The sequence below is a fragment of the Vombatus ursinus genome, unplaced genomic scaffold (genome assembly GCF_900497805.2).
Source record: "Vombatus ursinus unplaced genomic scaffold, bare-nosed wombat genome assembly UNPS02014838.1, whole genome shotgun sequence".
Classification (NCBI taxonomy): Eukaryota; Metazoa; Chordata; class Mammalia; order Diprotodontia; family Vombatidae; genus Vombatus; species Vombatus ursinus.
Genome location: NW_020954616.1, coordinates 2146386 through 2161037, shown reverse-complemented (window position 1 = coordinate 2161037; position 14652 = coordinate 2146386). Strand labels below are relative to the sequence as shown.

Below are 14652 nucleotides of genomic sequence, written 5' to 3'. Positions count from 1 at the left end.
GTGTGTGTGTGTGTGTGTGTGTGTGTGTGTGTGTGTGTGTGTGTGTGGTAATGATCTAATGCAAAGAGCCCTCAGTTCAAGGTCTACTGACCTAAGTTCTAGTCATGGTCCTGCCATTAACTTGCTGTCAGATGCTGAGAAAATCTCTCATCCTATCTGAAACTGGTTACACGATATGTTAGACGAAGACTTCAGACTAAATTACTTCCCTTCTAGCTTAAATGCTTTGATTCCTAATGGAGAAGGATCCAAGATAAAAGCCACAGGGAGCTAAACAGAAACTTGGCCTGGGAACTATGAACTATGGGACAGTATGGGAGATAAAAAGAATGTACTTGGTCCTTATATCTGAGTGCCCTCCCCTCTGTCAGAAGAGCTCCCAGTGCAAGTGTTGGTTGAAAGAATAATTGGTGTGGCTAAGATAGCAGGGAGACAATGCCAGTTAGAGCCAGGATCATTTCTGAAATGGTCACTATTAGTGTAAAGGAGGGGGAGAAGAGGAGGAGTTCTTAAGGTGTTTACTGTAGGAACCAGTTCAGGGTAGAGCAATGTTGGTTTAAACTAATTCATTGTCCTAAGGCAACTAGGTGACCAAAGGGCTGGGCCTGGAGTCAGGAAGACCTAAATTCAAATTGACCTCAGATTAGCTATATGACCTTGGGCAAGTCACTTACATTGTTTGCCTTGGTTTTCTCATCTGGGGATAAAAACAGTACTTATCTATCAGTGTTGCTGTGAAGATAAATGAGGTAAGATTTTTACTGGACCTGTCACATAATAGCACTATATAAATTCTTATTCTCTTCTCTCTTCTCCATTGTTCTGGGTCTAGATAAAATCAGTTCCTTGAAGAATGGAAGGGATTGGTGTTTTAGGGCTCCACACTATGGAGTGAGGGAAAAAAAAAGTATTGTAGAGGGGCAGCTAGGTGTCACAGTGGATAGAGCTCTGGCCTTGGAGTCAGAAGGACCTGAATTCAAATTTGGCCTCAGACACTTAACACTTACCAGCTGTGTGACCCTGGACAAGTCACTTAACCCTGATCGCCTCACCAAAAAGCAAAAACAAATAAATAAATAAAAGTATTGTAGAAGTCAATATGGTAGTAGGAGGCCAAGGCTTTGGTGCTATAGGGAGTGGGGAAGGGGAGGTCAAAAAAGTCAGTAATGAGATCTAGGGAGTCAGTGTTAGGATTGAGGCCAAAACTGGCAGTTTGAGGAAATCAGTGCTTGAAGGATTGGGAGTCATACTGGGGATTGGTCAGTGCTATTAAGATTGAGGATTCTCTTATCTGACACCCGATTTAGGCATCTCTTCTTTTAATGTGGCAATGGGAAATGTATTCTCCAGTGGTAGTAGGGGAAAACCCTTTTCTTTGACTATTAAAGTTACTTTCCTAAGAGTGCTTCATTGGGAGGGAAAGATGCTGAGTGGAATATGCAAGGAGGATTTTAGTTTTAAGAAACTAGTGTTAGGGACCAATTAGAAGTAATGTAGAGGGTCATTGTTAGGGAAATAGATGCATCTGCACTAACACTTTCTTTTCTGATGTGCTCTTTTGTTATATACAGTTTTAACTGGATCTGCTAACTAAATATTTAGTGTAACTATACCTGAACTAGGCAACTTAACGACTGACTTTGCTTCTTTTGGCTTTTGGAGTCATGGGACCCACCCAGATCCCTGGGTCCCTGTATTTACCCAGGTTATACTGGGTGGTCACAAAAAAGGACACAGAGGAAAAGATATGCATTTTTCAGGTTAGGTAGTCCAGCAATGTATTTCATGTATGAGAAAAGGTATGCCAGACCTATGTATACAAATTGTGTGTGTGCCGTCCCTGTGAGTGTTTGTGTTTCTGTGTTCCATTTAGGCATTCAGCAGACATTCAACAAATGTATCTTTCAGGGTACTAACATCCAGGGTGCACTTCCTCCCCCATACCTCCCTCACAAAGTCCTCTCTCTCTCTCTCTCTCTCTCTCTCTCTCTCTCTCTCTCTCCATCTATCTAGAGAAAGGGAACAAGGAAATGTTTTTCTCTGTCATACCCTTAATTTTCATCATCCTCATTGCCCTAGAGAAAGCAAGAAAAATAGATTGTGGAATGATGTCTGCTGGAGGGAGAGGAGAGAGGAAAGAGGACTGGGCACTAGCCCAAAAATTGAGGGCCATTGGTAGGTATAGAAAACTGATCCTACTTTGCTCCTACAGAAAGTCAGCCTTGGACAAGTGATATGACAGTAGTGGCTGGTGATACAGTACAACTCAAATGCGAAGTGAAAGACCCTGATTCCTCATCCCTACAGTGGTCGAACCCTGCTCAGCAAACTCTCTACTTTGGGGAGAAGAGAGGTACTATTTTCTAGGTCATCATGCCTTTGGGTAAGGTGGGGATGGAAGGCAATTTTTAAAGATCAGAGAAGTGGAGTCAGGCATTTCTGAGGACCCCTAAACAAAAGTGATCCAATACTTTTTTTTGAAGAACACCTTCTATTCTCATTCTAGAGAAGCTTTAGGATTATAAATCTGGCCTGGAATAGCTTATGGTTCTGGAGTGGTCTCACTCTAGACGACTCTGAAAAGGATTAGGTTGGCTTTCCAGGGTCTGCTCAGGAATCCAGAATTGAACAAGATCCCACCAACTACACTCTGACTTTTGGTTTCAGCCTTTGCTTGAATAATTTTCAAACCATCATATATGTCTTGATCCTAGAAAGGAAATTGAAGACTCCTTAAAAAAATAGTTCAAGGACAACACCTTCCCTTCCCCATCCTCACCTTTTCTCCCAATGATGAGAAGGCACAACTAGGAAAGAAAAATAGACATGGAAAGTGCTAAGAGTACAATTCGAGATGGGGTGGGGTGGGGGTGGATGGAGGACATGGCTTTCAACTGTCCTGTTTTTCCCTAGCACTTCGAGACAATAGGATCCAGTTGGTGCGCTCCACCCCCAACGAACTGACCATCAGTATCAGCAAGGTGGCCCTGGCAGATGAGGGCGAGTATACCTGCTCCATCTTCACCATGCCTGTGCGCACTGCCAAGTCTCTCGTCACTGTGCTTGGTGAGGAGCCCAAATCCCAGTCTCCCCAGTGTATGTTTCCCCTAGATTATAGGCTCTCCCTTCCAGTTCTCCAGCCCTGTGAAGCTCTTCCCTTACCCATCCTTCCCTCTCTGTCTCGTGTTTGTTTAGTACTTTCACATACATTATATCATTAGATCCTTACAGCAACCCTTTGGGATAGGCAGGGCAAATTCTATTAATTCCCATTTGACAGAATGGAACACTAAGACACAAAGAATTAAGTGAGTCACTCAAAGATATGTAGATGCTTGATGGTGGAACAGGGACTAGAATTTAGGCCTTTTCATTCTCATCTTAGTGTTCATACTACAAGAGCAGTGGTTCAAAAACTTTTCAATCCAAGGACCACTTAGGTGATGACCAAAATAAAAAAAAATCTGGTACACACAGATTTAATCAGGGCCAGGTGACCAAGATTTTGTACCAGGGCACTGACATTCAGGAAACACTTTCTCCCCTACTGCTTTCAGTAGTCCTCCATCCTAATATGCCTGGGCTCTGTTAGTCAACAAGTATTTAATACATGCTTTTTCACTGACTGATTGACTGTCTCACGGTCCTCCAATAGCCTGTGCTATGTGGTATGATTGCCCCTGCTTAATCTCTGCACCCACTAGGGTGGTGGTCCTGTAGCACCCCTCTCCCAAAGGCCACCTTGCCCTATTTGCTACCTCTCATTCCTCATCTCCCCAGTTAGTCAGCAAGCATTTATTAAGGGGTTACTATGTTCCAGGGACTGGATATTTAAAAAAGGCAAAAATATGGTCCCCGCCATGAAGGAGCTTACATTCTAATGAAGAAAGACAACAATACAAATAATTACGTTGAAGGGATTGGAGATTACTGGTTACATTGAAAGGACCTGAGCTGAACTCTGTGAAGGATAGGCTGCCTCCTTTTCTGGCATTACTGTAACCTGGAATAAACCATCTGGGATTTAAAGTCCCCAGAGGAATTTCCAGCTCTTCTTACAGGCAATTGAGATCAAGGTGCCTTTGATACTCTATGACTCTCCCACACCATTTTCTCCATTCCCAAGTATTCTCCTGTGCCAGGCATACTTCCCTCATCCCACAGTAATTGGACTTGCCCAGGGCACCTGATTCCCTAGTTATAGCTCTCCCTCCTTAATGCCCATTCCCACTTGCCAGAGCATAAATACTTTCCAAGGTTCCCTTGGGCCTACTCCACTTTCTGCTATCAGAATCTACTCAATTTGGGAAACAGGAAAGATAGAGGGAGGCCCAACCTTTACTCAGGCATTATTGATTTGAATGACATAATTTTTAGAAATAAAAGGGAATTTAGAAATCTTCTAATACAACCTCCTCCTTTTATAGATGAAGAAATTGGGCCCAGAGAAGTCACATTACTTGCTCCAGGACATACAGCTAGCTAGTCAGTAACAGAGCAGAGGCTAGAAAAAAGTCCAGATTTCTCACCTTTTAGGAGTTATTCTGTTAGAGGCTGATTCTTTAGGTTCCCACCTTGTAGATAGTATTCTTTCTAGTAAATGATTCTTGTTAGTGTTTTGAGAGAAAGAATTCTGGATTGTTCAAAGAGAAGAATTCTGTGGAGTCATGACTCCCTCTGGGCCAGACTGGCAGGTTCCCAAACTTTCTTAGTCCTTCCAACCCTGGCTTTCTCTTATTGGATAACAAGGCTGTATGACTGACTCTTCAGATGGATGGTATTACTCCTAGGTTGGTATTTATAATTTGGGGTTCAGAGAAGGACTCCTTGGGCCCACATGAGTGAAACAGCTTATCTAAGACTATCTTGGAATCATAGAATTCAAGAAGGAGAAGGTTATTAGGAGGTATAAAGTTAAAGAGTCACACACAGTTAGTGGCAGAACTGGGTCTTGTGACTCCTAGTTCATTGATCTTTCCATTACACCACACTGCCTTTCAGTAGTAAGATACCCAGGGACAGGAAGCGGCAGGGCTAGAAGTAGACTCATAGTGCCTCTCCTTCCTATCCTGGCCATACCCCCACCAATCTATGGCAGGAATCCCACAGAAGCCCCAAATCACTGGCTATGTGTCTGCAATCCCGGAGAAGGGGAAAGCCCGCCTTACCTGTCTGTCGAAAGGGAGCAAGCCTGCTGCAGAGATCAGCTGGAGAAAGGGTGATCAGGAGCTCAAAGGTAAGTAGTCCTTCTCCCTACCATATGATGTTTATGTGTATGTGTGTAAGAGTGTATATGTATGTGTGCAGGTGAGTGATAGCTGTGTGTAAGTCGGAAGAAAGGGAAATAACAGATATGTTGTATGCTTATGCACAGATGGGTATAATGATGTATGCTTGTGCTCTATGTCTGAGTATGTCTCTATTGAGATTTTTCTAAGTGTGTTGATGATCACAACTTCAATGCAGCTATGGTGGGGCCCATATGATGTGTATGTGTGTGTGTGTGTGTGTGTGGGTGTATGTGTGTGTAAATGTTGTGGTCCACTGTCTTCTGTACATGTGTGTTTATATGCATTTTCTGTACTATAGGGAAACCAAACATGGTTCAGGAGGATGACAATAAAACATTCACAGTGAGCAGTTCGGTAGAATTCCAGGTTTTCCGGGAAGATGATGGAGTTGATGTCACATGCTCTGTAAAGCATAAGTCTCTGCAAGACACGGACAGGTCCACCTCTCAGCGGATCGAGGTCCTCTGTACGTCCTGGGTTTGGGAAGGTGGAGCAGGGATCACATTTGAGAACCAGAGATAAGCAAGAGTAGAGTTGGGGGGAGGGCAGGGCAGCAATGCAAAGGACAGGAACAATGGAAAAATGGATAAGAGCAAGGGGAGAGGAATGGTGGGGCAGCACCAGTGGAGAAATGGAGGACAGTACAGAGGAATTAGGTACAATAGAGAATGTAATATAGAGGGGCAGGACTCAGGCTCATGAGGCATTCTAAAGTGGAAATCTTGAAGGGTACCAAGATGTCAAAGGGAATTGGGGCAAGGGTTGGGGATGAGTCTCAGAGAGGCTGTGTGGAATTCTGGGCTGACCTCGGTTGTGCTTCTACAGACACACCAACAGCAATGATTAGGCCATATCCCCAACATCCCCGGGAAGGCGAGAAGTTGATGCTACAGTGTGAAGGTCACGGCAATCCCATGTAAGAAAAACCAGTACCTAGTTCCTCAGTCCCCGCTTTATTTCCCACATTTACCCTGACGTGTAGGCCCCATCATCAGTGCCTCCCTAGTCTACCAATTTCTCTGGCCTTGCTTGACAAGTCCCTTCAACCTCCATGTTTTGTCTACAAGGGAGATAATAACAGAACAAAAGCTATGATTTTGGTTTTATTTCTGACTCTCCTAGGAGGCACTTACACCCATTATACGACTTTTCAAGCTAACTGTAATAATAATGCCCATCCATATATGTGCACGTGCTTTGAGACTAGGAAGCACTTTACTCACAAACCTACCTGTGAGGTAGGTGGTGAAAATATCCATCTTTCCTGCTCACCCTGACCCAAGAGTACATGCAGGAGACCTCCTCCTTCCTTCAGGAGGAATGCTTCTCTCCTCACCCAGTGACTGCCTCCCTGTCTCTAGGTAGTTTTCAGAACCCCATCAGCTGCCACAGACCCTGAAAGCTCCTATGTCCATCACCTTCCTAGGGTGAGGATCCAATGAGATAATATTTGTAAAGCACTTAGCATAGTACCTGGCACATAGCACTCACTAGATCAGGGGTGGGGAACCTGTGGCCTTAACCTGTGGCTTTCTAGGTCCTTAAGTGCATACTTATTCAGTCAAAGGGCTGCACCTAAGGACCTAGAAGGCCACTGTAGCCTTAAGGCCACAGGTTCCCCACCTATGTACAAGATGCTCATTTCCTCCCCTCCCCTCACCCCCCCTTGCCACCAGTCTCCCCAAAGCATCTTGAACCCCTTTCTCTGTGACAACTTGACTTCCCCCTGCTCCCAGGCTCTTATTCCTACAGCTCCTCAACCTCCTCTTCCCTGCAGCCCTCTGATCTCTCTGCCTCCACAGCCCCCAGCAGTACGAGTGGGTGAAGACGGGCATCGAGCCTCCACTACTGATGACCCATGAAAGTGCCCTCATCTTTCCATTTCTCAACAAGAGTGACAGCGGCATCTACCAATGTACAGCCTCAAACAACATGGGCAGCCACATAGCCTACTACACCCTTGATGTCAGCGGTGAGCCCTCCTCCTTCCTCCCCCTCTAATCCTCATTCTTACTTGGCTTACCTTAGCCCTAGTCTTCTTCTGCCCTACTTACTCACCTCTCTGACTCCTCTCAGCCATTCTGATAATTGGCCTGAGAAAAGAATCTAGGAAAGAGTTCAGGAAGGCTCTGAGGCAGCTGAGAATTTAGGCTTCAGGTCTACTTCAGAGTGAGGAATACTAGGGAGGAGAGAAGAAATTGGCTGTGCCCCCCATCTGCCTGTTGGAATGAATGGTGGCTATTGCCTCCAACAGTGTTGGTTCTCATCCAATCCTTGTTCTTGTCAAGAAGGGCTATAATCCCTTGGATAAAGCTCTCTAGACCTCCCAAGGCAGTGGACAGCTGCCCTTTGCATACCAGAAGTCTATTCCCTCAAGCCAGTCCTGTTACTGTGCTTGGCAGTAGGGGTGTGAGGGCACATGTTATGGTCTTTTTCCTTCCCTGCAAGCTTTCCTGGGTCCAGGAAAGAGACAGGAGAAAACCAGTCACAATGCAAAGGCACAGTCAAAGTTACTACTGAAAAGCTATACTTTCTCTTCTTAGGACTATAGCTTCCTCTTTCCTAGAGGTTCTGGCTTAAAGCTATGACTCTTGACTAAGGCGAGGCCTCAGGGAGGTTAACAGGCTAAGGGAACATCTCTAAGTGGGAGAGTTGCCAGAGGCTGCAGATCTGTGTAACTTTCCCTTCTCTGGCAGATCCAAATGGCAATGGAGCCCAGCCAAGTATCCTGCCTCAGCCATCTTCAGTATACGAGGTCCCAGGGAGAATAGGAGTAGAGACAGGGGCGTTAAGATCTGGGGTACCCTCAGGGTATTAGAAGAACTCTCATCTGAACGATTTGTAAGAGAAGCTGGGAAATATTCACTACTGAGAGCTTTGAATTCTAGAGCATCTTGGGGTCAGACCCATCTTGTCTACTCAAAAGGTCCCAAGACTTCCAGTCTCACAGGGCCTGCTCAACCCTCAAAACAACATTACTGATAAGCTTACTGCATAACCCCAAGAACCAGGAAAACACAGTGAGATCCAATGAGGTCTCTGCCCAGGAAGCGCCTTAGTCCAACTCTGACAGTGCTTGGGCTTTAGAAGTTATCTCCCCAAAGTGGCCGTGTCCATGAGGATAGCCTCCCACATCCACCCTCAGATCCCACGAATTGTCAAAGGGCCAGGATGAATATTGTTGGATTTAATCTGCCTCATCAGCTACACTGCAGCCTGGTGGTAGAATGGGTTATCACTTGCCCTTCTTGAAATGTCACTGCTGGTAGAGACTACTCTTTCTGGAATTGAATTAGACTGAGTCTTGCCTGGAAACCAGAGAGTGAATAACATGACCTCTGAGACCCTTTCCAGTCATAGGAATTTATGATTCCCAAAGACAATTGCTACCTCCACTGGCTCCATAGGAATCTGAGGAACATTCAACCAGTAATACTTCCCATCTAATTACTGTGGCCCTAAAGTATGTACCCTGGGAGATAGGCCTCAGGGTATGGACTCCAGAGAATCAATGTTGGACTATTTCCTACAAATTATGCTACATGAAATCCCCAGTACTGACCATGTCCTCTCTCACCAACAGAGAATAAAGAGAAAGAATATAGACATTTTATCTTCCCAGGATGCACCAATAGGCAAGAAAATTAAAAAAAAAAAAAACTTGGCTCTTGATTACATCCAATTTGGGGAAACATCAGACCTATGTAGGTCTTGGGCCTTCTTACTTTATCCTTCCTGGGTACTTTATCTGTGACTCTGTCCAGGGATGGTACCATCTCTGCCAACCAACTCACTCAGGCTGTGCCCAGGAGACCTGTCCCCCATGTTTTCAAGGCAGGACCCCATCTCCAGAGAGAAACTACTTACTGTTTGACTATCCTACCAGCCAAAAAGAAGAAAAAAATCTGGCTTATCTCGAGGTGTGTGTGTGTGTGTGTGTGGAGTTCTGAGCCTTCAATTTCAGTTATACTGGAGCAAGACTTTAAGACAGCCCTGTCATAAAGTAACGGCAACCTTCCTCTGGAGGACACAATACCTACTCCCTTTTCTCACTTTATTTCTCCCCAGGGGTCTTCTCTCCCTGACACATCAATTTGCTATCCTTTCCTTACCTGTCAGGTTCTGAACTATAGGTCAGTAGGTTAGTAGTCATCTAGAGGAATCAGCCTAGATTTGAGAAAAATCATCAAGAGCAACAACAATCAGAGAAGATGAAAACCTCTGGGAAGACAGCAGTAAGAAAAGAAAAAGGCAGGGCAATGATCAAAACCAGAACCCTTAACCAAAGGACCCTAACACAATGTTCATTACACTAGACCAGAAATATTGAACCTAATACCCTGACATAACTCCTGACCCAGGCCTTTTGCCTAGGCCTCGTCATGCCCAACCCAAGAGTTTCATAGGGAACAGTGGGGGCTTTGGTGAGGTCTTACCATGCTGCATCTCCCACTCTTAGACCACAGCCCAGTGATCTCAACTTCCAGCACCTACCATGCTGTCATTGGGGGGATTGTGGCCTTCATCGTCTTCCTGCTGCTCATCCTGCTCATCATCCTGGGCCACTACCTGATCCGGCACAAAGGTTAGGGGGTAGAACAGACCTAAGGGAGCCAAAGGGAGAGAGGTTAAGCCAGGTCAGGGGGCAGGGATGGAGGGAGGACCGGCCAAGGCTACAGCACCCCCACGACTTTGAGAAAGGGAAGAGCCTTTCATTGCCGGCACTGTCCCTGACAACCCTAGAAATAGAGTCTGATAATTTGGTGATGATCATCCAAATAAAACAAAACCTGCCCACTCAGCCAGCTGCTGTTCCCATGCTTTTCTTACTTTTAGGGTTCTACCATACACAGCCAGCCACAAGCTCTACATTTTTCATCCCCATCCCAATTCCCTTCATATCCTTCCATGACTAGCTCTCTTCTTCTTTCCCTTCTTCTCTCTGACCCTCTTTCCTTTTTTATCTTCTCTCATCTTACAGCCATAGCTATATCTCTTTTCTCCCTGTCTCTTTATCCTTAGCTTGTTTTTCACTTTTCTCTCAATTCCCCTACAACTCCAATCTTCCCCAAATGTTACTTCTAACCAGTAGCTTGATTGTAAATGCATATCAAAAATGTCAGCCCTAATGCCCATGGGAATTTAACTGTACCATTGAGCATAGTTAGCCCACCCTACCCCCAAACAGGCTTCTTAAGTCCATATGTATATATATATATATTATATGTGTATATATATAATATGTGTATATATATAATATATATACATATATAATATATATATACATACATACATATATATATACATATATATATATATATATATGTATTCATAGCATTGGGGCCACTGAAGACCAGAGGTCAAAAAGAAACCCTAGGTAGGAAAGCCTGGGTAGGGAATATAGGGGAGGTTGGGGAGGGAGGGGCAGAAGATCTGTGGCCTGTGGTGGAGGGAAGGGAAGGGGAAGCCTGGCAATGTAGAATGCCAGAGGCCAGGGACTGCTTCTGAGAGGAAGACCTTGTCTCTGTCCAGGGACGTACCTGACACATGAGGCCAAAGGCTCAGATGACGCACCAGACGCGGACACAGCCATCATCAATGCAGAGGGCGGGCAGTCAGGCGGGGATGACAAGAAGGAGTACTTCATCTAGGGGTGTCTGCCCGTCCATCATGGCCCCCCTGGGGGGGGGCCCACCCCAGGGCCTGCCGGGCCGAGGCACCAACCCGGACTTGTACAGAGCGACCCCAGGGCCGCCCCCTCCCGCTTGCTCCCCAGCCCAGCCCGCCCCCCTGTACAGAATGTCTGCTTTGGGCCAGGTTTTGTACTCGGTTTGGAATGGGGAGGGGTGGGGCGGGAGGGGAAGAGAGGGTTGCCCTCGGCCCTTTCTGTGGCTTCTCTGCGTTTGGGTTTATTTTTTATTTTTAACAATCCCAGAATCAAATCCGTGTCCAGGCTGGAGGGGGAAGGGGCCCTTTGGGTAGGGGAGAGAAGAAACTGAAGGGTTAAGAGAGGAAAAGCAAAGGAGTAAAGAATAGAGAGGTATGAACAAAGGAGAGATTAGGGTTGGTCCACTTTGGAAGACTGTCCATCCCTAGAGCAGAGCAATTTTCTCAGTCTAATGTGGCAGGAGCCAAATCTCCAGAAATGGGGTGGGTCACGCTGTCTTGGGCTCCAGGTAAGGGTGTTGTTTTTTGCTTTCTGTTTTTTTTTTCCTCAGATAGCTAGGAACCAGTTGGGCAGGAGTGAGTAGCAGAGGGTTCTGGAAACTTTGAGTTCTCAGGAACATTGCCATCATGGCACTGGAGAGGCCAGACTTTCTACTTTATCTTGGACCAATCCCCCCACCCTCATCCCCTGACAGGGAAGGAAAGGGACTGGGAATCAGGAACAGATACTAGAGAAAGGTACCAGTCAGTGAGGCAGGGGTACAGTGCTTCATACTGAGATGGAAGCTAAGACCTGCAGAAGGGAAGAAGTCTCTAGTGAAAGAGCAGCTGAGGCTGATTTGCCACTCCCTTCCCGCCCCCCCACTCCCAACTCCTAAGATTTATATAACATCACATCGCCTCCTGCGGTCCCCTTTCCCCTTCTTCAGAAGCAGCACAGCCAGGGGATCGGGGCATGACAGGGGGAAAAAGGAACAGGGAGGGCCAGGAAAGGACAGCAGGGCAATACTGTCTCCTTCCTTTCATGTCAGCAATGAGAGAGGAAATGCCCTGGGACCCAAACTTAGCTTGCTTTCCCCTACAAAGGGGACCCAACTCCTCTCCAAGGCACTGAACTGTTGCATGGCAACCCCCTCCGAGGCATTACAAAACAACCAGCCCTCCCCTCCTGTGCCATCCCTTGCCAAAGCCCCTTACCCCCAGCAGACAGATATAACAACAGCATTTGCAAACAAAAAACCTAGAAAGATCTTAACTGCATGGAGCTGTTCCCTGCCCAAGACCCCAAGACAAAGAGAGTTCGGGAGGCCCAGGGGTAAATGGTGACTGTGGGAAGGCATACAAAAGGGCTTTGGGAGGTTAGGGTACATACCTCATCCTGGAATGATACCCGTCCTAGTCTTAACCATGCCACCCCCACCAGTACCCATCTGCCTCAAACAGAGGAATCTCAGGGTGGGTCTCTGCTCAGCACCTCCCCCCCTTCCATCACCCTCACCCCCAGAGGACACACATACACACAAACACACACACAAACCCTTCCCCACCCCTCTCCTGCCATTGTCTGTGCCACAGTCCTTGCTATGCACACCCCAGGCTTCTCCTGGATACATACCCTGTAATACCCTCACTACCCACTCCCTTGCCCCCCTATCCCCACCCCTAGTCTGCTCAGTGGGTTGATGGGCCAGGAGGGTTGGGGATGAGGTCTCCTGTCTTTGCATCCCCACCCTTTCTCCTTATCATCCATTTTGCCTCCTTGGCCCTGAGCTGGTTGCTATGGAGACAAGGCCTGCTCACACCCTGCCCCCCATCCCACCCTGCTCAGTCCCACTGCTTTAGGAAGCTCCTGGCCTACCCCAACTCAGGACCAGGACTCCTTTTGGCACTCTCCTCACTCTTCTCCCAGCCTATGCCAGCTGCCCCAAGAAGAATGGTGGGGAGGAGGGGCATTTGCAACCTGTCAAGGAAACCCACCTCTCTCCCTCCCTGCCAAAGTGTTCTCCCTTCAGTTCAGGTAATGCTCTTCTGAATCTTCCCAACTCTGGGCACAGCAGGCAGCCCCACACCCAGACCAGGGGCCTAATCCCCCTCCAACAGAAAGGGACCCTGGGACCCCAGCCCTGCTGGGCTCTCCATCCCTGGCATCCCCTTTCAGGACAAACAACTCTAACTCTTTTGAGCTGAACCACTCTGTCCATATACACAGAAGCCATATTTGTACGGGGAGGGGGCGGGGGGGGCCTGTTGTGCTGTGTGTGTCTGTCCAGGGAGGTGGGAGGGGAAAGGATGGGATGGGAGGGGATCGTGTATCTTTATAACCTTTCTAATTCTCCTGTACTAATCTCAGAGGGGCTACCCCTCAATATATCTGGATTATCCGTGTCACTGGGATGTTTCGTGTTTTGCTCATGCTGTCCACGCAGGTGGGGGGAGAAGAGGGGAGGGCAGGATAGAGCGCAGGACGATAACTCCCTGAACAATAGAATAACTCTCAGAAGAAAGGATCTATGTTGCTTATCTTCTCTCGTATTTGCTGAGTCCTTTTTGCTCAAGAGCAAAACTGGGGACTGGGGCTTCTTCACAGCTCTTCATCCCCAAACATAGGAATTCTGGGAGAGGTTTTGAAAGAGGGCAAAAAATATCCTTTCTAGGGAGGGTGGCATAGCTAACATTTAATAATAATAAGTAATATTTATATGGGACTTTAAAGTTTGCAAAGAATTTTACATACATTATCTCCTTTGATCCTTACAACAACCCTGTGAGGTAGGAATTATCATTACTCCTGTTTTGCCCAGGAGGAAACTGAGGTTAAGTGATCAGTAACATAGCTATTAAGTGTTTGAGGCTGAATTTAAAACCAGATCTTCCTGCCTCCAAGTCTAGCACCCTAGCCACTAGACTACCCAGTATGAGCTCCTCTCCATGGGCTGACCTCTACAATTCTGTGATCTCTAGGACATTTTGCATTAAAAGCAAAAACCTCCCCCAACACTATTAACTCTACTTTAGTATAAGACGCCTTTCCCAAAATTCATCTTATCATTCCACTGCCACTATTTTCTGTCTCAGATGGACATCCTAGGAGGGACCTGGGCAGAGACCCCAGGGTAGCACCTAAGCAGCCTTAACTCGGCCATGCCAAAAGCCCAGGACACTCCCTGAACATCTTTGAACTACTATTCTTTCTATACCACTGAGCCCGATTCCTCATGTCCCAGACCCCTCTAACCTTGAGCCCAGAGGTATAACATAGTTGCAAGAATTGGCCAAGTAGTCAAAACAAGAAACTGAGACCGACGTGGGATTGGAACAGGTCCACCAAAAAGGAAAGTCATTTCTTTGGAGGTGATGATCCACAAAGGAAGGATAGCATCTTCTCATGACCATCACTGGCCTACCCATTAGAAGTTGGATCACTGCACAGTAGACTGCATAACCCCAGCTGCCAGGCTAACAGGAAAAGTTACTCTCACCTCAAGCCTCTGCTGTGACATCCCCCACCTAGACATCCCAGGGGAAGTAACACCACAGACTCCCAGAAAAATGGAAAATTGCCTCTGAGGGTAGCCTTCTGGCCTGTCACCCCCCTAATCCCTTCCCACTCACACATTGAACAAACACAGTCAGAAAGAACCAGGCTAACACTCAGACACCCACCTCTTGTGACACATACCACTCAAACTGATAC

At 46.7% G+C, this 14652-nt stretch overlaps 1 protein-coding gene across 1 annotated transcript in view; it reads left to right on the top strand.

The window, feature by feature from the left end:
• Positions 1 to 13184, top strand: part of CADM3 (cell adhesion molecule 3) — a 41516-nt gene extending 28332 nt beyond the window's left edge. The window contains exons 2-9 of the mRNA XM_027840069.1: positions 2213 to 2353; positions 2914 to 3066; positions 5099 to 5236; positions 5590 to 5757; positions 6117 to 6207; positions 7094 to 7263; positions 9751 to 9876; positions 10824 to 13184. Of these exons, the coding sequence (XP_027695870.1) occupies positions 2213 to 2353; positions 2914 to 3066; positions 5099 to 5236; positions 5590 to 5757; positions 6117 to 6207; positions 7094 to 7263; positions 9751 to 9876; positions 10824 to 10942 (1106 nt within the window). The 3' untranslated portion in view covers positions 10943 to 13184. The remainder of the gene's footprint in view (positions 1 to 2212; positions 2354 to 2913; positions 3067 to 5098; positions 5237 to 5589; positions 5758 to 6116; positions 6208 to 7093; positions 7264 to 9750; positions 9877 to 10823) is intronic.
• The last annotated feature ends 1468 nt before the right edge of the window (positions 13185 to 14652 follow it).